Source organism: Dunckerocampus dactyliophorus, chromosome 3 (assembly GCF_027744805.1).
Source record: "Dunckerocampus dactyliophorus isolate RoL2022-P2 chromosome 3, RoL_Ddac_1.1, whole genome shotgun sequence".
Classification (NCBI taxonomy): domain Eukaryota; kingdom Metazoa; phylum Chordata; class Actinopteri; order Syngnathiformes; family Syngnathidae; genus Dunckerocampus; species Dunckerocampus dactyliophorus.
Window position 1 is genome coordinate 33,490,031 of NC_072821.1, and position 24,020 is coordinate 33,514,050.

General features: G+C 38.2%; 1 protein-coding gene across 3 annotated transcripts in view; it reads right to left on the reverse strand.

Annotated features, from left to right (window-relative positions):
* Positions 1-840: 840 nt before the first annotated feature.
* The window catches only part of fam189a1 (family with sequence similarity 189 member A1), a 130,631-nt gene continuing 107,451 nt past the window's right edge, over positions 841-24,020 (reverse strand). For all 3 annotated transcript variants that reach the window (XM_054769727.1, XM_054769726.1, XM_054769729.1), the window contains 9 exons: positions 23,134-23,265; positions 16,968-17,075; positions 12,423-12,583; positions 8,980-9,115; positions 7,770-7,848; positions 6,909-7,685; positions 6,723-6,794; positions 4,905-5,218; positions 841-2,199 (listed from right to left, as the gene is read on the reverse strand). In XM_054769727.1, coding sequence (XP_054625702.1) covers positions 1,996-2,199; positions 4,905-5,218; positions 6,723-6,794; positions 6,909-7,685; positions 7,770-7,848; positions 8,980-9,115; positions 12,423-12,583; positions 16,968-17,075; positions 23,134-23,265 — 1,983 coding nt within the window. In that variant the 3' untranslated portion in view covers positions 841-1,995. The remainder of the gene's footprint in view (positions 2,200-4,904; positions 5,219-6,722; positions 6,795-6,908; positions 7,686-7,769; positions 7,849-8,979; positions 9,116-12,422; positions 12,584-16,967; positions 17,076-23,133; positions 23,266-24,020) is intronic.

Genomic DNA, 24,020 nt, shown 5'->3' on the forward strand with positions numbered 1-24,020 from the left:
TTGTGTATACAATATATATATATATATATATATATATATATATATATATATATATATATATATATATACACACATATGTGTTTGCTGTGTTACTCATATGGTTTAAAAAAATAATGTAGGGAATCATGTAAATATTTTGGTGATGTTCTGATATTGTATTTGTTCACAAATAAGAATGCTGATTAAAAAAAAGTGTTTTATTCCGATTATAATCATGATCAACAAGTTAAGGGAAATCCACAATTTTAGTATAAATAATCGTTATCTGTATCGGTATAGGGAACACGTGCCCTGTATTTACTTGGTATCGGATCGATTGCCCATCCCTACGGATGTCTGTGCTGCATCAAGTTACCGCTAGTGACTGCAATGGTCTACGTCCCCAACGCGTATGGGGTTTCAAAATAGAAGTTAAAATTCAACGTGTTTCAGGTTTAAGAGACGAATGAATGCGTCCTGCTTTGGTTCTGTTTAAGGATTTTAATTTATTTTGTACACGGAATGAAAATCTCATGTGATTGAATACGCAAAGAACCTGCAACTGTAAAGCACATCCCCCAAGGATGATTGATTTATGTCATAAGAAAATTGTGTTTAGAGGCGAAAAGTGCGGCCTGAGTGCCATTATACGGCCTGCAACTTTTTTTTTTTGGCCCGTGGCACATAGTAAAAATTCAATTAAACAACAGCACAGAGGAATACTGTAGTGAGACAAAGTTGAAATGTTAATACTAATAACACTAATAATAATATAAATCATTTCTTTGTGTATCGACATGATCAAAACAACTCCAAATAAGACTGGAAATAATCCACAACGTCAGGAAAGTCGTAGGATAAGTAAACAGACTGAAGCATGCTCAGTGTGAGTGCACTGCGACATAACATTTTTAACAACACTGGAAAATGTAATCATCAGTTCATACTCAATGACTAGATAGGACAGCTCTAGTCTTCTCTCCAGCTTGTCAACCTAGAGCTGTCCTCTCTAATCTTTGGTCATTGTATTCTCAGGACACTGACTGCATCACAACTGGATTGATCAGGTTGTCTTAAAAGACGTTCTGCCTCCCATCCGAGCAAGCGTCATTAGCTCATGCTCAAAGACTAGATAGGACAGCTTTAGTCTGAAGAGCTAGCGAGACTAGAAGTGTCATAAGGGCATTGGATCGATCGCAGGTGCACTGATATGAGCCAGCTTTACTTGTTCATGCTCAAATACTAGATAGGACAGCTCGGTGAACTGATGAAGTCTGAGAGGCTTCTAAGACAACCCCTGAACAGTCCAGTTATAGAATACAATGAAAGATGAATGAGAATTTTTCTAGGCTTCGTCTCATTGAGATTGGATGTTTGACGCGCCCGTAGTTCCTCAGATGTGGATTTATACGGGATATCTGGTCAAGAACTCCAGCTGGAATAACAACACCAAAAAAGATACAAACTCATGTTTTATTGAACACTGATAAGAAACGTAACACAATGAGGTAAGTTAAAACGTCCGTAAGGTTCTCCAACCGGTGGCACCACAAAATATTCACGACCTCATCAGTAACCACAAATTCAATGGCGCGTAAAACCCATTGCCTTCAATTCACAGTTGAATAGAAATATATTTTTATTCCCGCTTCACTCCAGGACAAGAAGATTACCAGTATCACAATATCCTTTGTCTGTGATTGACAGATCCCAGCTTACACTCTGTGTGTTTCATTTCCATGAAAGTCAGTATAAAAAAAAATCTCCTGAGGGAGAAACATTCTATTCTATTTTCTGATGACAACAAAGCCACTACAGCCAGGCAGGCTCAGTCTGAGTTTGCTACCGTTTCTGCTGATGACTGCCCACGGGGGATGTAGCTGGAGATCATTTCCCTTTGCAGTGACGTCGCGATGCCTGGCCGCTTATGCGTTAGTGCACAGCAAAGCGTGGCTGCAGCACGAGCACTTCGGAATGCCCTCACAGCTTTGACCAAGGTCCTTGTGAAGATCGTGGTCAGAGAATAGTTTCCCTGCACTCGAGGCTTTGTTCAAAGGAAGGGGAGTCCAGGGCGTCGGGAGAGGTGCTGCTGGTTTGTGGGAGGTGTTTGGGACGGCGCATGGAAGGGGACGGGGATGAACTCAAAGCACCGCAGCTTTGAAGGTGAAGATCCTCTTGCCCACGTTTCCTGGGACTGCCGTTGATGCGCTGAGTCATCACCTGTGCACCAAAATATGGATTACTTGGTGTTCTCACTGATCAATACACCAGGAAATGTGTCTTTTTCAGTAAGGAAAGTAGCTATTGGCTGTCCTAAATGAGGAATTGTTCATTTCCTGTGTGCATACGACTCGTCCAGAAAGTGCATGGCTCACCTGTCGCTAATGCTTTCTCCTCCGATTTTGCAATAAGGAAGCTAACAAGCTAATACGTCAACGAGAGTTGAGGTTTCTCAGCGCCGCCACGCATTCAGTCCCAGTGAAGAGCTATCAAAGGATCAAGACGGCGCAGACGCACGATCCAGGCTTACGTGTTTTCACGTCAGGATCACCGAAAGTCTCCAGTGACGCAAGAAAATGTCGCTAGATTTGTCAAGTTGCTGAGTTGCTGTTTTTATGATGAAGAGTCGAATACTCGCTGAATATACAGTACGTTGGCAACACTGGCTTTGACATCATGTGTTTTCCTCTCACAATCTTCATGTCGGCCTGGACTGTGTTGCGGTCATTAAATTGCAAGGCTGCTTTGATAATAATTGGATTTAACCCTGGGCTTGAGAGGCTTGAAGACAACATAAATACAATTTTTAGCCATATTTACGAGGTCACATGGATGTCCAAACCTTTCCCAGAGAGGGCCACATAGTGAAAAGTGAAAGGATGCAACTTTGCCACTTTGATATTTAGTAAAGCAACCCATGTAGATATGATAAGAAGTTATTTTTTTTTAAACATTTGTTTATTGAGTTTTCAGACATACGCAATTTCAACAGGCCAATCAAGTATCAACATTTTTTTTCTAAGAAGTTATACATATACAATATTTCAAGAAAAAACTGCATCTCAGCTTTGTGATAGAGGTGAAAACATTTTATTAGTATCAACTTTGGTTTTAGCTATTTTTCCCCATTTTTATAGTTTCTCTTGTAAATTTTCTTTCCATAATATTATGATTTTATTCCCATAATATTTTGACTTTATTCTCATAATATTAGAACTTTTCCCCCCAAAATAATTTTCCAAAAATTACAACTTGTTGTGTTTTCTTTGTCATAATTTTACAGCTTTGAAAAAAATGCACATTTTTTTCTTCAATATTTCAACCCTATGCTAGTAAAATGACTGATTAGGAATATTTTTCCGTCTCAAAAAATTAACTTTTTTCTCTTAAAATTCTGACTTTCTGCTTGTGTAATTTTTTCCATTTCTGCTGTTGTGTTGTTTTTTAATTTTCCAACTATTTAAACTTTCTTCTCAAATAAGCTTTGTCAATTTTCTTCCCATAATATTGTAACTTTTTCCCCAACCCAATTTTCCAAAAAATATAACTTCATTTTGTTTTGTTACTCATATTCTGACTTTTTAAAAATAGCATATATTTCTTTCAATATTTCAACTTTGTGCTACTAAAATGACATTATAATATTACGCCTTTATTTTCCCCCCAAAAATTGACTTTTTTTCTTGTTATAATAAGACTTTTTTCTCTTAATATTTTGACTTCTTGCTCACAAAATTGCAGCTGTTTCGTCAATTTCTGCTGTTTTTTTTTTAAATTATCCAACTATTTCAACTTTCTAATAAGATTTGTAATTTTTCTTCTCGTAATATTATGACTTTATTCCCATAATATTATAAATTGTTCCCCAACCTAATTTTCCAAAAATGACAATTTATTTTGTTTTGTTTCTCATAATTTTCAGACTTTTAAAAATAACATATCATAACTCATAATATTACCCCTTTATTCTCGAAAATTTGTGGGTTTTTGTAAAATTACAGCTGTTTTTTCCATTTCTGCTGTTGTTGCTCTTAAATTTTCCAACTATTTCAAATTTGTTCATGTCAATTTTCTTCTTGTAATTATGACTTAATTGTCATAATATTTTGACCTTGTTCCCATAATATTATGGCTTTTCCCCCAGCCTAATTTTCCAAAAGTTACAACTTCATTTTGTTTTGTTTCTCATGAAAACATTTAAAAAACATTTCAATATTTCAACTCTATGCTACTAAATTGACATTATTTTTCCTCATATTACGAGTTTACTCTCGTAAAATGGTGCCTTTTTTCCCTGTTAGAATAAGACTTCTTCTCTTAATATTTTCACTTTATTCTTGTAAAATTGCAGCGTTTTTTTCCCATTTCTGCTATTGTGTTTTTTTCCCCAACTATTTGAACTTTCTTCTTGTAAATGTTCTTCTCATAATTGTGACTTTATTCCCATAATATTTTCACCCATAATATTATAACTTTTACCCCAACCTAATTTTCCAAAAATTCCAACTTTATTTTGATTTGATTGCTTCTCATTAACAACAAAAAAAACAATGCAAAGATTAGTTAAGAAGAAAGTTGAAATATTTAGAAAATTAAAAAAAAAACAGCAAAAATGGGGAAAAAAAAGAAAAAAAGAGTGAAGTTGATAGTAATATTAGGCGTTGTCACCTATATGACAAAGCTGAGATGCACTTTTTTTCTTGAAATATTGAATCAAAGTTGCATCTTTTCATTTTTCACGATGTGGTCTAGTTTGGACATCCCTGTCCTAGACAATCGCAATCGCAATTCTAAGCAAGAAAATGGTGATTCACATTTTTTGCCAAAACGGTGCAGCCCCAGCAGAGACGTAATGACGTTAGCATTAGCTACAGTGATCAGCAACAGTGTGACATCAGCCAAATGATACCAGAAGATACAGTTACCTGATCTATGACGTTGGCACTAAATATGGCCTCCTCCATGTGTTTCTCGTCGGACTTGATGACGCACTTGATATTGTTGACAACTTGCTGGACCTCAGGCGGTAAATTGCAGCTTGAATGCTCCAGGAATTTGGCCACTAATATTTTAGTGTCTTTAAACATTTTAAGGTCGGCCAGTGATTGCGGTTGCTCACGGTGGGGGGGCCGCACTTGCTGGGCTCTGCTTTTAAGGTGGAGGTCTGCTTTTTTGCCCTCTTTTTGCTGCTTCTTGGCACAACCGGGTTTGGCTCCATCTGTTGAAATGCCTGATTGCTCTGGCGATAAAACAAAGGAGAAATTGTCAACATGTGAAAAGCTACTTTTCTTGAGCCACCACTTCATTTTTGAAAGCGTGACGGATGTCACATGAATTCTCAGAGGCCGGATATTTTTAAAAAGGCATTTTTCTATGCATTTTAGCCTCTGGTTTGTGTCCTTAAAAACGGGCATTTTGAAAAAGTGGTTGCGTGTAGACTTGTAAAAACACCTTTTGGTTTGTGTCATGACAAATGTGCAACACTATCTTATTTTTTTTCAACTTTATTTAACAACAGAAAGTGAAGTTATTGACATACGGGTGTTTCATTTCAGGCAGCACCTTATAACATGCATGAGCAATAAAAAAAAACCCATTCGTGTTTGCTGGGCTCGATGTGAGTGTGCTCTGATTTAAAAGATGATGTACACGTCATTGTACGTCTAATAGCGCACTACAGGGGCGTCCAAAGTGAGGCCTGCGGCGCATTCTAAAAACATAATATAACAAAACAAGTAAAAAAAAAAAAAACAACAGCAAAAAATGGAAACATCTGCGGTAATTTTACAAGACTAAAATAATTAAAAATAAAGTCATTTTAGGAGCACAAAGTCGAAATATTAAAGGATATTGTTGTAATATTACGAGCATCAAACAAAACAAAATAAAGTTGGAATTTCTGAACAATTATTATTAGTTAAAGTTATTATTGATTGGCTTGAAAGTATGGCATAAACGCATTTTGAAAAAGGGTGCACAGGAAAAACAGAAGAACAACGTCAACGTTGCCACAGAACAGAGTAAGTCATGTCTTACATAACACCTTCTAAACACTATTCCATGATAGATGATCGATACGTGTGATGTAAACATCTTGCCACAGCAATATGTTGACTGTGGGGGCGGGGGCGGCGGCTGCGACGGAATATGAAATAAATCAGGCAAAAAGACCACTTTACTTACTAATAAGCCGGTTTAAAACAATAATTGAAGGATAAGCAACTCCAGAGTAATTTACACTTACCATTCAGTGTTTTTGAAGGCGACCGATCTTCATCTCCATGTCTTAAGGATTAAGTCCATGTTTTGCAGGTTCTCTATTTCATCTCCAAATGTTTCTCCCTTCTTTTGCCCTCAAACACTATTGACACGTCGGTCGCATCTTCGCTATAATCACCGTAAACATCCTCTGTCTCGTACACCGCCATGTTTGTTCAGCCGGGTGACAGAACTCCGATCGCGTCACTTCCGGAAATGAGGGTGAACAGCGAGAGCTAGCTTGTTGTGGGTGGCGCCATGAACTATAAATGTCATTTTTGCAAATGTAAAAAATTGAACAATAATTCCAAACAATATATAACATATCGAAGCAAAGTTGATGAGTCATGCCAGGCATCCTTTCAGCGAGCACTGTTTAATAAGAAGAAGAACACGGTGGACTGCGACTCGATGGGTTGGGTGATGCAGACACACTGTCGACATAAACGGGACCTTGGAGTTACTGTATATGCATATAACCGTACCTTGCTCTGGTGACGTATGAGCTGAACCTTCAACTGACGGATTAATTGAAGAGCTGGAGACACAATGTTCCCCTGTAGGAGAAGACAAATAGTAGCTTCAAATAAATCCACTCTAATTGGTTGATTGGTCCATGATCATCGGCATGCTTATGGTGAAAGGTGGTTGTTGGAAACATTCTCACATACTTCCAGTGTTAGAGGAGCAGGAGATAGGGTCACTGGTGGAGCGGACAATGCGTGCCAGCTTGCGGTACTTCCTGGCTGCACGGAGCACCCTCGGTCTCTCTGAGGGTGAACATCCACTTTGAGATGAGGTAGAAGGTGGCTGTGGAGCGGAGGAGGGTGACCAAACACTGAAGCACAGACGGGGGCCTCGTAGCCTGCTAGGAGGGGATGGGGAAGGAGAGGGAGCTAGGGGACTGATGGCTGAGGTTCCACCAGAGGAGGCCACTGAGGTGGGGGAGCAAGGCTGAGGAGGCGGCGGGAGAGCCACGGCAAGCGGGAGCTTCCGGGTCATCATCCGCGCTTTAATGAGCGAATGCGGTGACGCTTTCGGCGGCTCCTCTGGCAAATGCTTGGCGGATGCGAGCTCATCACAAAGGTGCATGGAAGGCCTGAGTTCCTCACATGCACGTGGGTGATCTGCAGAATCCTCCTGGTCCAGATTACTGTAGTTTTCCGAGGACCAGTCTGGAGAGCGTTCAAGAGACTCCTGGGTGTGCGAGGACTCACTGAAGCCCGTGTCACTGGGGCGAGCAGCCGTGTTAGACAGGCCGTGGTGGCATCGTGCGCGTGTGCAAAGCTCCAGGCTGGTGCAGCTTCCATCCGTCAGTGCGGTGTGAGGTGTGCTGTAGGGAGAGGAGTCCGAGCCTTGGACCTCCAGGGAACACAAGTCCTCCGAGGAGCAGGTGTGGTCCTGATCGGCAACTTCTGACACCATCAGGGATGCACTGTCCACTGAGGCTGCGAATGTAAAATCGTCAAAGACATCAGTAGTCTGTAAATTTAAAAAAAGCAACAATCACCGGGTGCAAATAAAAGCGGTACCCTGAGTACTCAGCCCTGCCGTTGTGTTTCTGTCACATAGACTGGATTCGGTGCCCTGTTGCTCCATGCTGGTGGTGACCTGTTGGGAGAAACTTGTTAGTAAACCTGGGGTCACATCAGGCCCACCAAGCGTCCTTTTTTTTTTTTTTGAAACCTTTTAACATCTAAGCTGTCGCTGGCAACATGACTTGCAGTGCGGTTGAGTCACACATGCTTGAGTCACACAGGAAATCGTCAGATGCTATCTGTAGCTTGCACAAAGAAAAAACACACACACGGGACCCACAACGTAACCTACCTACTACACTATGTGGGCATACAAACAAACGTCTACACACAACACCCATTGCAAAACTACACCCATACATTCCCGCCGCAAGGCTTGCTGGGTAGCTTGCGGTACTCTCTCCCTCGACATTTTGCTGTGTTTGTCGCACTTTTGCTTGATTGCAAAATGTGTTGAGGAGCTCGTCAGGGAAGCAAACAAGGAGGGACGTTAACATACTCTTCATAGCCAATGTTTTATCCTTCATAGTTCATATTGTTGTTGCTGCTGGGCTACCCAGCATGCCCTGCGGGCACTTGTACAAGAACCTCTTAAGTTACGTGTTACGTTTAGCGCTTTGTTGTTGTTTATCACCGACGTAGTAGTAGTCGTTGATTTATGTGATGCGTTAACTTGCTGTGGATGTGTTGCCTTTTTGTTTCATTGCACCGTCAGTATGTACTGTACTGTATGTTGTCCTGTTCGATGACCACTTATATATAGACGGCAATTTTTTCCACTCAATGTGGCCCGCGAGTCACAAAGTTTGCCCACCCCTGACGTATTGCATCAATACATGTAAGGATTTCGGCATTTAATTGCCAGACATTTTATGTACTGTTAGAAAAGTACACAGTCTGTGCTGATAAAATAAGTGTATAAATACATTGAAAAATGAAAACAGAAAAAAATGGAAATTGGAAAAAAATTAAACGGAATTTGGAAAGAAAAATAAAATGGATTTCATAAGAGTTTTTTTATGCTTGGTTTTAAATCAACAGTGCCACCGATGGTCAATAGGGGGCACTGTAAGACCAGATCACATCAATGCGAGAGCGCCGTTAATGCATTGCAGTCCAAGAGCCTACATTTTCAGCAGAACACAAACATAAAGGTTAAGGTGGCATCTAAAAATGCACCCTACCTTTAAAAATCTGTCCTCACCTGGCTCGCAGGGGTCTGCCCTACCACAGACTCATACGGAGGGGGCAGGTCAGTCGGGTAGAGCGTCCCAGGGCTGTTGATGGGCACACCATAAATAGCACTGAAGGGAGAGTGAGGGAAGTCCAGGTGTAGGCCTCTGTAAAGGACATCATATCCATATTCCTGTGTCACTAATTAACAGTCAGGCTAAATTTAATCTCAAAACAACACGTATGAGGATATTCCATGCAGGCACATCAGCCTATCTTCTCAATTTCAAAGTCATTCCCTTCTAAAATGGCACAGCATGAAATACTTTCCACTAATCAATCATGGCATGATGATGTCATGGTGCAGCCCAATAAATGCCACCCCCGCTCGTTTATATTCACGGCGTAATTGGCTGACAGATGTGACTTCTTGGAATGGATATCAGCAACACTCGTGGTTTGGTTCGCCATACTTGAAAATAAAATGACCGGCTTCACTTAATACAAACATATACATTCAATAATAGTCATGTGCTAGTCATGGGGTCCTTTCTCAACCCGAGATGTCTAAAGTGCAGCCCAGGGGCCATATAGGGCGAGCAACTGGTTTTTTTTTATTGGCCCTCAGCACATTCTAAAATACTGTACAATTATAAAAAAAAAAGAGCAGCAAAATGGAATTTTTTTTTTACAAAAATAAAGACGAGATATTATGAGAATAAAGTTATAATATTAAGAAAAAATACCATGAAGTTGTCATTTTAAAAGACTAAACAGACAAAAAAGGTGACATTTGAGGAAAATTAAATTGGTGAATGTGTTTTTGATTAATTTTTTAATTAATGTTGCATTCTCAGACCACCTGTGAATGATGAAAAAAACGCGAGTAACTGAGACGCCCATAAAATGTGTACGACAGGGATATCAGCACATTGGAAAATACTGTACGATGATAAAAAAAAAAACAGCAAAATGGAAAAAAAGATCAGTAATTTTTTACAAAAATAAAGATGAGCTATTATGAAAATAAAGTTATAATATTAAGCAAAAATACCATGAAGTTGAAGTTTTACAGACTATACTATTATTATTATTTTTTTTTAAGAGTCATAATATTATGAGAAACAGACAAAACAAAAACAAGATCAGTTTTAGGAAATTGCCATTTATGGCTTGCGACAGTTTTTTTTTTATATCAGCCCTTAACATTCTTAAATACTGTACAATTAAACAAAAAAAAGGAAAAAAACCCATTAAAAATAGAAAAAAAAGCTGTCATTTGTATGAAAATAACAATGAATCTTTTTTTTTTTTTTTTAAGTCATACTATGAGAAGCAGACAAACAAAAAAATAAGGTGCAATTTTAGGACGATTACGTTGGGTAAATGTTTTTCAAAATTAATTATTATTGAAATTATTTATTTATATTTAGTTAACTAATTTTAATAAAATGTTAAGTGGTTTAGTGGAATAAAAATTATGACAATAAGAATATTATGACAATAAAGTGATAATATTACAAGATAAAATGTACAACAAGAAAGTTGAAATCTTTGTAAAAAAAAAAAAAAGGAGCAAAGAAGCGTAAAAAAGAAAAAGTTCATACCAATAATACGCTTTGTCTTATTGTACTATGTACTATTGCGTACAAAAGCGTACAAAAAACTGTGCAATTTTAGGAAAATTAGATTGTCTAAAAGTTATAATATTACAACAAAGTCAGGATATTATGATAATAAAGACATAGTATTATAAGATAAAATGTAAAATAAGAACGTTAAAATATTTGTAAAAAAAAAGGAGCAGAAAAGGGTAATATTAAAATAAAAAGTTGATACTAATAATACACTTTGTCTTATCTAACTTTTTCTTGATTAGATCCCTGTTATTTTGGGGGTTGTGTTCTCAGACCGCCCATGAATGGTGAAAAAAACACCAGTAACTGTGACGTCCATAAAATGCCTTAGGCAGGGGTGTCAAATGTGCGACCTGGGGTCCGTTTACGGCCTTAGACTTTTTTTTATTGGCCCTCAGCACATTACAAAATACCATACAATTAAACAAGAAAACAAAAAAAACAACAACTTTTAAAATTAAGTTTTTTATAATTAAAAATATATATTTAATTAAATTATTAGACTTTTATAAAATGTTAATTAATGTTATTTTATTTAATTCCCATTATGACAATACAGTCACAATATTATGAGAATAAAGACATTTTATTAAAAGATAGAATGCACAAGAAGAAAGTTGAAATATTTGTGGAAAAAAAAGCAAAAAAAGTGTACTGATATTAAAACAATAGTGCTAAATAATAAATGTCTCGGGGTCTGTCTCTGGTTTAAAAAAAATGGAAAAGTGGTCCCCCATCCTTTCATTTTTTTGGTATGCAGCCCTTGGTGGAAAATATCTGGACATCCCTGCTGTAAGAAAAAACAACAGGAGGCCATCAAGCCAAACACCTCCCTCACTCACGGTGCAACCAGAAGGAACACATGTGGAACACCCAATGTAACTGCACCACAGGGAGTACGTGAGTATCGAAACAAAATGCGTACACTTAGGCCAGTCACGATAACAAATTTTGCTGGTCGATAATTGTGCTATAAATTATCGACGATAATCGATAATTTCGACATTTTTTTTAGATGATTTCAAAGATCACGGTGTCATGTCACATTTGAGCCACTAAATGGTACTCAAGTGTAGTGTATCTGTGTGAGACACAGAAGATGTCTACTATAGCACTCATAAATCACAGGTCGTCACCACTTCACATACCCTGGGTATCGCGAGCTCGCGCCGCCCGGCACTATACATTCACTTCGCCAATCAAACATTCCAGCAAGCGCCAACCGCCGGGAACTGGAACTGTGGCATTCGGCTTAGAAACTATCGCTTTTGTGCTTTTATTCAAATTAGCCTTTGCTCGCTAACTGCTAGCTAGCACTCAGTGTATTAAATCACTACATAGCTAGCCCCCACCTCCGCGTAGTGCGACAATGACACTGAATACCTGACAGGATGCTCTCTCTTTCCTTTAATTTGACAATACAACCAATGCGCTCAGACACAAACAGAGTGAACCCTCTTGTCATCCAGCCTGTGTGCTACAGCGAGATGAGGAAATGGAACAGGCATGCGCGCATGTCGCACATGCCAATTCATCGGGGCGTCGTTTTTTTCTTCATTCGACTAATCCTTTTATCGATTATCGTGACAGGCCTACTTACACTCCAATATGCATCCAAAGCAATACGATTTGATACCAATTCATAATCCACAAAGCATGCTGGGTAACTTCCTGTTGGGGAAGTGTGCCTGTGGGCTTCCCGGGAACAACTACAACAATTAAGACAGTCCCCAAATGAACGTAGATACTCCAATAATACTGTTTTGGGAACAATGTGCTACTTAAACAGCAGCAATCAAAAGAATGTGATGTTGATGAGAAGTATTTAGCTCCTCACCTCAGTCCATCCATTGAGGGTGTACAGGTGTACTCAGGGGGGTAGTAAGGCGGTGGGGGAATGGGAGGAATAAACTCATCAAAGTCTAGTGTTTGGTGGAGGATGGTTCCGTGGGGAGTCATACAGTCAGCGTTCAGAGCTCTCGTTCGGTGTGGCATAAACTGAAAGACATCATGAAAAGTGACACGTTGTCATTCCAAAAAAAATCCCCAGTTTGTTATTTCAAACCATAAAGTCCCTGCAGGGTCTCCCTCAGTTCCTACACTTTATTCTGATGTTTCAATGCGCACACTCTGCCAAGTAACACTGCACACACTTTAAATACCTAAATAAACACATGACATTTTTGTAAAGATATCGTATGGGACACCGTAACTTTCACACATGGACACTTGCACTATTTCGTGAGCTTAAAGTTTGTCATTTACATTTTGCTCACTTCCTGTGTGGAAGACAAGAAGGTTTTGTGAAAAAAAAACAACAACATTGAGAAGCAGATACAGGTTTCAAACAATGACACGATATATAGCTTGTGCCGTGTTAATGAAAGGGAGGAAATAAAAATGTAAAAAAAATTAAAGATAAAATGCAAGAAAAGTGACAATAAATTGGTAATAATTAATATAAATAAAGAAGATAGAATAGGTAGAGACATTAAATAAGACAGGTACACTATATATATATATATATATATATATATACATACAGTATATATATAATAAATTATAACATACACAGTGGTGTGAAAAAGTGTTTGCCCCCTTCCTGGTTTCTTGTGAATTAGCACAAGAAGGACTCAGCACACACCCCTGTGGGGTCCCAGTGCTCACAATTCTTGAGCTGGATGTGCGATTGTGGACTCACAACACCCAACAAATCATCAAGAAGTCCCAAAGGAGACTGTACTTCCTGAGAAGACTGAGGAAATTTGGCATGTCCACCAAAATCCTTACTTGCTTCTACAGATGCACCATCGAAAGTGTCCTTACCGCCTCCATCACTGTTTGGTACGGTAACTGTACAACACGTGATAGGAAGGCACTCCAGCGGGTGATCAAGACCTCACAGAACATTGTTGGGGCAGCCCTCCCCTCACTGCAAGACATTTAGAAATGTAGAGTCCTACGCAGAACACACAACCTCATCAAGGACAGCACACATCCACAACACTCATTATTCACACTCCTACCGTCAGGCAGACGCTACAGGAGTTTGAAGTCCAGGACCACAAGGCTGGCAAACAGCTTTTACCCACAGGCCATCAGGCTTCTCAACAAAGCACTCACACACGCCGCACGCAACACACACACACACTCATAGCACTTTATTTATTTATTTATTTATTTATTTGTATTAATGTCTCTTCTGTTGTTGTTGCTTAATTTATTGGTATTTATGTTTCTTATGTTCTTATTCTTTTTCTTGTGTTTTCTTTCTTTTTTAGGGAGAATGAACAGAACAAGAATTTCATTGCATAGTATAACTGCCTGTTTTACTACGCACATGACAATAAAACTCTTGAATCTTGAATCTTCTTAATTTTTTGCATGTTTATCACACGTAACTGTTTCAGATCATCATCAAAAAATTTAAATATTAGTCAGTGACAACACAACTGAACACAAAATGCAGTTTTTCAATGAAACTTTTTATTATTAAGGGAAAAAAGGGATAAATTCTACTGTCCACCAAAAAATCCTGAAGGAGAATGTCCAGCCATCTGTTGGTGACCTCAAGCTGAAACCAACTTGGGTTCTGCAGCAGGACAATGATCCAAAACACACCAGCAAGTCCACCTCTGAATGGCTGAAGAAAAACAAAATGAAGACTTTGGAGTGGCCTAGTCAAAGTCCTGACCTGAATCCTATTGAGATGCTGTGGCATGACCTTAAAAAAGCGCTTCATGCTGGAAAACCCTCCAGTGTGGCTGAATGACAACAATTCTGCAAAGATGAGTGGGCCAGAATTCCTCCACGGCGCTGTAAGAGACTCATTGCAAGTTATCACAAACGCTTGATTGCAGTTGTTGCTGCTAAGGGGGGCCCAACCAGTAATTAGGTTTAGGGGGGCAATCACTTTTTCACACAGGACCATGTAGGTTTGGATTTTTTTCTCCCTTAATAATAAAAAGTTTCATTTAAAAACGGCATTTTGCGTTCAGTTGTGTTGTCAATGACTAATATTTACATTTGTTTGATGATCTGAAACATGTAACAAAACATGTGACAAACATGCAACTAAGTAAGAAATCAGGAAGAGGGCAAACACGTTTTCACACCACTGTACATACATATATGTATATAAATGTATATGGTTAATTGGTTCCAGACCTGATCATGCTAAGTGAATTTTTATTATTATAAGTATATATATATAAATATATAAATATATAAATATATATATATATATATATATATATATATATATATATATATATATATATATATATACACACATATATTATAAGTAGGATTCCTACTTCATAGGAAATGGAATATTTTTGTAGTTAAAGCATAGAAAACCCATTCTATGCTTCTAGATATGGTTTTTAACATTATTGGTGCCATGTAGACATGAAATAATACCCCTATTGTCACCTTTACACTCCTATTATCCAATATAGTAGACATAATAAGAACAATTTAAGACATAAATAAGACTTGTACTCATGTGTGTTGCTGTAAATGCCTTCCGATGATGCGGACAGAAATTTGCTGTGGGTTACGGCCGCAGCAGTTGCCCGTGTTAGGGATTTCTGTTGACGTTGTGAGATAATTAAAACCTGCAATAAAAGCCTGTTGTTCCGGCTATCAAGTCTGGTGCTTGTGTGCATTACTACCACCTAGTGACCAGTGTAGAATAATACATATCATCACAACATGCCTTTGAGTGCCTTATATTTGTATTTTATTTTAATTTAGCCATTTTTATGCTTGAAAATGCTTAATTTAGGCAAAAAATATGTATAATTTGCTTAAATATGTAATTTTTAATTAATAAAAGGATTGTATTCAACCACGAAACAGCACGATTCATTAATATACAGGGTGATTCAAAAAGAATGCACCAAAATCAGCACGCAATATTTCAAAAACAAAAAAGAATAGAAAACTGTGAGGTCCGGGGGTCTGGCAGGCCAAGCGCAGAGAGTGACACACTGTGTGTGACTTTTTCTTGTGGGGGTTATGTTCAAGACAAAGTTTACGTTCCACCACTTCCAGCAAATACCGATGACATGAAAGATCCAATAACAGCTGCAATCAACACGGCGGGCGGCGATATCCTGACGCGCGTTTGGGAAGAATCCGCATATCGGCTTGATGTTGTCCGTGCTGCCGGTGGTGGCCACATTGAGCACTTGTAAAACAAGAAATAAAAACTTGAAGGTATTTACAATACATGTGTCCAAGCTGGAGTTTTAATATAAAATATTGCGTGCTGATTTTGCCGCATTCTTTTTGGAGTGAAGCCCCAACGAGTGAAGCCCCAAAATTGGCGAGGGATTACTGCAGGGTTGACCAAAGTGTGCGGTTCGCAGCTTGTTTTTTATTGGCCCATGGCATATAAATAAAGTTGAACCAAAAAACCTCAGCAAAGATGGGACAAATAGAGAAAAAGACTAAATGTAAAGAGAAAGGCTGAAATGTTGATCCTAATAACTAATAAAACAAAGCTTTGTTTTTAAGTATATTTAAAGTTTTTTTTAGCCTTTTTACACATTTTAAAAATACATAAAAATACTAAAGTATCCAGCCCAGCATCCTTTGATTTTCAGTGTTATTTGTTATTATTATTTTCTTTTATGACTAATTATTATTTTCATTTTTTTAATTGTTATTTATTTTTTATTATTTTTAAAGTTTGGACACCCCTACTCAAATACAGTCACGTTGTGACATTTAACTGACTCGCGGCTTAGAAAACAGTCCATTTAATTATTTTTTAAATACCAAAATAACACAGCATTGTGGTAAATTGTAATATTTTGAGATTAGAATTGATCTTAAATACCACGCTGTGCAATCATTTCTATCCAGGCGAGGAGATGCGATATTTGCAACCGCACTGCTGAATGACTAATATTCAGGCTCATTTCAACATTCCCACATAATATTAAATGTGTAGTTTCCAATACATGGCCAGAGATGCTGCTTTTGATGTGTGCCACAGAATGAAATAGCTCTTTTTTTTATGTGAAAACAAAGGGAGCTTGGCCATGTTCGTTTCCCTGCTGGCTTTTGGTATTAAGCAGTTAATAGTTTCATTGCTCCACATAAAATGATAGGAAAGGTTCATTCTGAGAATAATGCGCTTTTGTGGAACAAACGCAGAGTGTTTAAGCTTTTTTTTTTCCCCTACTGAGGGGGACGACAGTCGACTGAGTCCTGTGGCAACTGAACTGTCCTTGACTGACTTCTGCAGCGATATCTTCACAGGCTCGGGACAGAGAATACGAAGAGCATTGTATAATTCAATTCCGGGTGGATAGTGATCTTCAGACTCTTTTCCTTTTTTCCCCCCAATGAAATTATTGCCCACACTCACCATCTGCAGCACATCGGTGGAGACAATTTGCATGCAGCACATGGCCGTCGCTAGGGCACAAACTATGGTGGAGATGACGTTAAGGGCACACACGCTGAACAGCAGCTCCTATGAGAGAAGGCGGCACACAGGGGGAAGACTATTTGAGAATCAGGAATTAAGCGGAAAGATTAAGAGTGGACAAGTTGCAAACCAACATGCACAGACATGACCTCTGATGCAAGCTTTAGTGGGTCAGATTATACCACATAAACCTTTCATAGCTGTACTATATGAATTCATTTCCTGGTGGACAGCCCAGAAAAAGAAACAGCACCTGCATGGAAATTAGCTCTCGGAATAGCATCAGTCTTTTAGAGGACAGGGGTTTAATTGCATCTCAAATGGAGTAAAATGACTGCAATGGAGAAGAATGGTCAATTATTTCTCATCACTCCATTTTTTTTACGCTATGCCACCATTCTGTTCACTAACACCAACATTTCAGTAGCAAAGAAAAGGAAATCGTGAATACGACTTCGACCAGGACCAGTTTGTCCTTGTTACACTTTCTTTCCGATGCATATTTTCTATTTACAGTCGTCCCTCGTTTATAGCGGTTAATTGGTTCCAGACCTGACCGTGATAAGTAAATTGTACATAGGATCCGGTGTTACTGTAATTCAGGAAATGGAATATTTTCGTAGAGCTGACTTTCTAAATACATCTTCTAACATTATTAGTGGCCTGTAGACATGAAACAACACCCCCTATCGTCACTTTTACACTCCTATTATTCATTGTTTACAACACATTGCTCAACTCTGACGCTGCAGGGACTTGAGGCTAGCTAGCGAGTTAACAAGCGAGCCTTGAATTTATTTCTCCTAAACGTAAGAAGCCAAAACCTTACCACTTCCACACGGAATGGGAGGAGAACCTTTTTTCACACTATCATGTCGGACATGCCATGGCTGACTTCATACAGTGTTAAGGTAATGTAATGTAAGCTAACTAGTGACGTGCAAATTGATACTGAAATATCGATACTTCCGATACCAGCTCTTCATGCTCTAAAATCGATTCTCAAACAAAAATATCGATATTTTTGATACTTCAGCCATCGGAGGTAATGTTTGTCTGAAACGTGTCTGTCCAGACAATGACCGATTGTAAACGGAGCCACGTGTGAATTGTGAATAAACTTTTCATGCTTATAGTCGTTCTTAGTTATGAATCATTTATTTGAATGGTTTTATTATTTTACTTATTGAGTTTTTTATTGTTTAAAATACAATTTTCACATATTTTATGTTTTTTCTGTTGTTGCATATTAGCTTGGCTATATTGCAAATCACCACGCTACCTCAATATACTTCAATATACTAAATTAACAAAAAACAAGAGAAATAAATAAATGCTTAAATGAATTATTAAATACATTAATTTAAATAAATGAATTATTTAATTGATTAGATCAATAAATTAATTAAATATCTTGTATTCATTATGGTTTGATCTGAAATAGACAACTTTTTAAAATTTACCTGACACAGTAAGTGAATCGTTATCAAATTGGTACGAGCCTGAATTTTACTCAGTATTGGATCGGAAACACTAAGCAGTGTTAAGGTAATGTAATGTAAGGTAATGTGTCAATGTTTTGCATCATTACTGCCGCCTAGTGACCAGAATACTACATATCACTTGTATTTCAATATGTTTTGTCTAATAATAGATCATAGTTTCGAGACAGCCATCTTTTATTAATTCATTCATTTACGAAAAAACACGATATAGCGAGGGAGCGATAATGGAACTGCAATATTGCGAGAGACGACTGCAATACAAAAATGACAATGGCAATATTTGCATATGACGAGGGGTGTGAAAAAGATTCTCTCCCCTGGGTGAGAAAATTTTCCGGAAAATATGGGAAATTCTAGCCTTCCGTCCTCGACCAATGCAAAAAAAATTGACAAAAAAACTAAATCACGTTACACTGAAAACAAGTTAAATCTTGAAATGGCCCAATTCCCCCAGAATGCCACCTGCAAACCAAAATGGTCGTCAACCTGTGCATCCTATAGTAATAGCGTCTTGCATGATTTTCATGCATCTGATGGGATACACTTGTTAGGATTTTCAAAAAAAGGGATTTAGTTGCAGGAATAAGAATACAGTGGAACCTTGGTTAGTGTCATTAATTAGTTCCTGAAGGTCCTACTCTAACCAAAACATACTAACCAAATCAAAAATTTCTCATTTTTCAAAGAAATAATGTAAATCCAATGAATCCCTTCCAGAAAGCCAAAAATGTCAACACATAACACGTTTTTAAAGTTTTACAGTTCTAGTTTTGTGTGCAGAAAACAATTGCAATAATTTGTGCTTTTCCTATAAGTGGGCGGGATGTGTAACCTTGCTATTTAACTCAATACCCTGATTTGCTTGGGGCAGCGTTTATCTAGAGGTTAAATATAGGCGGAGCAGACATGTCTAACACTTTCTGTAAGTTGTTACTGAATGTCTCCATCGGCCGTCTGTGATGTCATCAGCGGCTGCCTCAAAAATGTTGCCAGAAAACAGTGATTGTTGACATGAGTGAAAACAGGAAGGTGGTGGTTGATCTTCCTGCCACATCGTGTCTTTGGGAACAATCACGTCTTCAGTCTTCAGTAAAAGAAACCTTAAATGTTCATTTATCCCTTTCATTCCTCATTTATATGCATTTACAATTGTTTTGTGCGGGTAAAACTATGAAAAGGTGTTTTCTGGCAACATTTTTGAGTCAGCCGCTGATGACATCTTAGACGGACGATGGAGACATTCAGTAACAACTTACAGAAAGTGTTAGACTTGTCTGCTCCGCCTATATTCAACCTCTAGATAAACCCTGCCCCAAGCAAATTGGGATAGTGAGTTAAATAGCAAGGTTACACATCCCGCCCACTTATAGGAAAAGCACAAATTATTGCAATGTTCCCTACCGCTGATGAGTTACAGCCGTAGGCTGCGTGATGAAATTAAACACGGGATGAAAATAAAATGTGTTCGCAAAGAGTCAAATTAAATGAAGGGTAATTTTTGCTGGTTTTTATTGCCTCTTATTAAAACTGGTCAAATAATATTGACTTTAGTTGGGAAATATCTATTTGGGATTTTGTTGGAAAATAAAATAAAATAAAATAAAATAAAATTTAATTATTACAATACAATAAAACAAAATACTATAAAATACAATCAAATAAAAATACAATCAAATACAATAAAATAATAATTTAAAAAATAACAATAGTTGCTAATTACATGTGCTGAGCTACTTGAATTGTTTTAATTTTGTTGGTTTACTGCAAACTTCTGCTTGCTTTGTTGAACAAATACATACAAAATATGAAAAATAAAAACTATTTTGTGAATGAAAAAAAATGCAAAGTTGAGGGAAAATGTGATGCGCAGTTTTCGCAAATTAATTTGAATAAAATAAAAACAAATAAATATATAACATATATATACTATATAAATAATATATTGTAATTTATTTGTGGTGGCCTGCCACAAGTAAATTTGGACCGCCACAAATAGATTGCTCATAAATACATTATAAAGCACCTGGTCTGCCACAGAATAAGAAGACGGAGCGGGAGGGAATGGTGTTACCAACTTAGCGACTTTTCTCTATATTTAGCGAGTAATCGGAGTCCCTCACGACAAATCTACTGAAGAGACTGCATGAAAGCACATATGGGCCCCTCCCACATGTAAAAGCAGTCACAGGCGGCTCCGTCTTGTTAGTGACAGAAAACATTTATTTCATTTGTAGTTCTAAACATTTGTTTTGCTTTTCATGTTCTGAACTCACTTTTTACGTCATCCGCAACCCACTCTCCTGCTTTTTGTTTTTTTTTTAGCTTTCTGTCAAAGCTAATGCTAAAAACAATGATGAGAACAAAGCCACATTGCTCCCCTCTCCTGTCTAGCATAAGAAGCACAACCCAAGCACTGAAAGCTACCAGCAGCAGAGTCACGCCCACGTGGAAGAGCCGAAGACCCAGGGGAGGAGAACATGACGGCTCCTGGTTAGATATAACTCAACGCCTATGACGATTGTGGCTCTTAATGAAGGTTTATTGCCCCAATTCCCATATCGTCTTCATGGGCTACGAGCAAGATGATGAATGTTCTTGATCTTTCCTCTTTTCAGAAACATGCTTCATCGTGAGGAGTCTTTTATTTGGTTATCAATGTTTTATAATCAATCAGGGACATGAAATGAATGGATAGGATTGCCATTATCCAATAAAGTCCCAGTAGCCCATATTGTATGTATGTCATTCCTGTGGACTCCACAGTCAAGATAATCTCCCAAGATCATGCACTTGTAGCCCAGTCAGATGAGTTATGTATTCCTAGTTTTTGGGACCGTGTAGCTCTCAGAGATTGGTTACAGAGCCGGCCTCCAGCATCAACACTGAATTTCAACGAAGAGCACGGACTGAAAGTGCACAAAGTCTGTATAGCAGTTGCCGCGCTATAGAAAGTGAAAATTTGTTTGTGTGGAAGTGAAAGTTAAGCTTGTGTGAGTGTGTCCCTGCCTCTGCTCCCAGGGTGTTTCCATCAGTCATATATAAGTGTTGTGCTGTGTCCTGTGTGAAGTCATTAGACTGACAATGCAGTGATCTGAATCTAGCACTGTAATAATAATAATAATAACGCTTCAAACATGTAAAATAATTTGGATTTAGCCTTGTGGTGAGATTAAAAGAAAACTGCACAATACTGGCCATCATCCACAATCCTTCTGTAAGACATGAACACACGTGTCTTTCCCTTTTCTGTGGGTTCTAAAGAGAGAAAAACAGCTAGCATGAGGCAGCTAACAATGCACTTATTAAAAGCTAGGAAGACTCAGCGAGATGCGTGTTTTCTCTTAACATTATTTACCTGAGGACTACGCTGAATCTACAAGCTCAAAGGGCAGCATAAGTCTTGTGCTGAAAGATACAGTCGTCCCATCAGTCGGCCTCCTAGTTTTGTCCATGAAACATTACGCACGAGTGCTACATGCTAACGCTACGAGCATGGCTTAGTATAGCTGGATATAGCTGGATCGGCTGAGCACCCAGCAACGTTATTCTCTGCCTAGTTAGTACTTGTACTAGTCGTCGTCAGCACCCATGAAGAAGCGTTTGTTGCTATGCGCTCTTTGAAATCAATGCGCCCAGAAAGGAAGCGCCGGCAATGCTTAAAAAATAACCAAATACTGTAAGTATAACATGTTATCATGAATCTACGTGTTACGACATGGCCACGGTATGTATATAAAACAATAAAACGTTGTTGGAGGTGTTAACAGAGGGCTCTACAGGCAGACTAGGTGAATCCCATTACGTGCACTGTCAGCTGACTTGTGCTCGTCGTTCTCTATTTGGAATGTACAGAAAAGAAAAAGACGTGTGTTCATGTCTCACGTAAGGATTGTGGATGATGGGCAAAATTCCTGAAAAAAGTGTTTTCCCTTAAGGCTGAGGGCTGAACTCATGACTTGCAATTCTCGACCAAAATGCGGGGTGGCAGTGTTTTCCTGAGAGCAAGCAACCGCGACCCCAGTTGATGAGCTATCACAACATCATAGCGTGCCACATTTGGCCTTGTAATGTTATAGCAATTGTAATTAAATTGATTAATATAAGAATTTTGTTACTCCCAACACTGACAATAAGAGACTCGAAAGGATTTTTGAACCTAAGACAGTTTGTTGACCTGGTTTTCCTGTTTCTGCAAAACTGAAGTTAGTTACGAAAAGGAGGATGTAGGCGGCTCCTTTCCTACTGCCTCTCCCACCCTTCCTCCTTTGTTTTTATTGATTTCGACATAACCGCAAATCTGCTTTTGCAAAAACACGCAAGCACTAATGATGACGTTAACAATACTACGACACACGTCGGCATAAACAGACCGATTTTTCACAGAACTTCAATTTTGTCGACAAAAGCGGTCGACCAGAACCTGAATGAAATTTACAAAAAAAAAAAAAGAATAAAGTAGAAACATGGCTGGGAAAATAGACACTTGTGTGGGGAAAAGACACGAGTATAATGTTGAAAGTCTAATCACTGCTTTCTGTAAAACGACATCACAAACAAAAACTGCTCCAGGATTACTATCATTGCGAATCCCCACGCACCTTGAGACGTAAGCGTATGGTATTGCAGTCCCTCAGTGGGTTAAGCTTCAGTGTCTCTCCAAGGTTGTTGCAGCTCGAGCTCTGCTGCTGTAGCTCGCAGCACACGCACACTCCGTCGCTGTCAAACTTGAGCTGGGATGGGTGAAGGGGAGAAGAAATAAAAACAACAAACACACACACTGACAGGCACAAATCATATACAGTGGAACCTTGGTTAGCGTCATTAATTCATTCCAGAAGGTCAGACTCTAACTGAAACGGACGCTAACCGGACTGTAATGCCAGACTGAAATGCTGTAGTTAGCATGCTAACTTTTAGCATGTTAACACCTAGGATGATAGCGCTCAGTGTCATTGTAAGATAATACCTGAAAAAAATGGCGAAAATGCTAAAATGCTAAAGTTAACATACTAGAAATGCTAACATGCAAACTGTTAGCATACTAACACCTAACACGAAACCACAGTGTATCTAAGTTTATACTTTTGGAAATAGCAAAAAAATCGAATATTCTAATTTTATCATGTTAGTAATGTTAACATGTTAGCATGCTAACACCTAGCATAATAGCGCTTAGTCTTTATAAAAGTTTATACATATGAAAATGGCTTAAATGCTTATATGCTAACCTTATCATACTAGCAGCAATGCTTACATGCTAATGGATGGATGTCTTTGTCATTTTTTACCGCGTAATATTATGACTTTGTTCCCATAATATTTTGACTTTATTCCCATAATATTATACTTCTTCCCCAACTTAAGTTTCCAAAAATTACAACTTTATTTTGTTATGTTGTTTCTCATATTATTCTGACTTTTAAAAATGTATGTTTTTTTTCTTTAACACTCGAACTCCCAAGGCAGTCATTTTGACTGTTTTCAA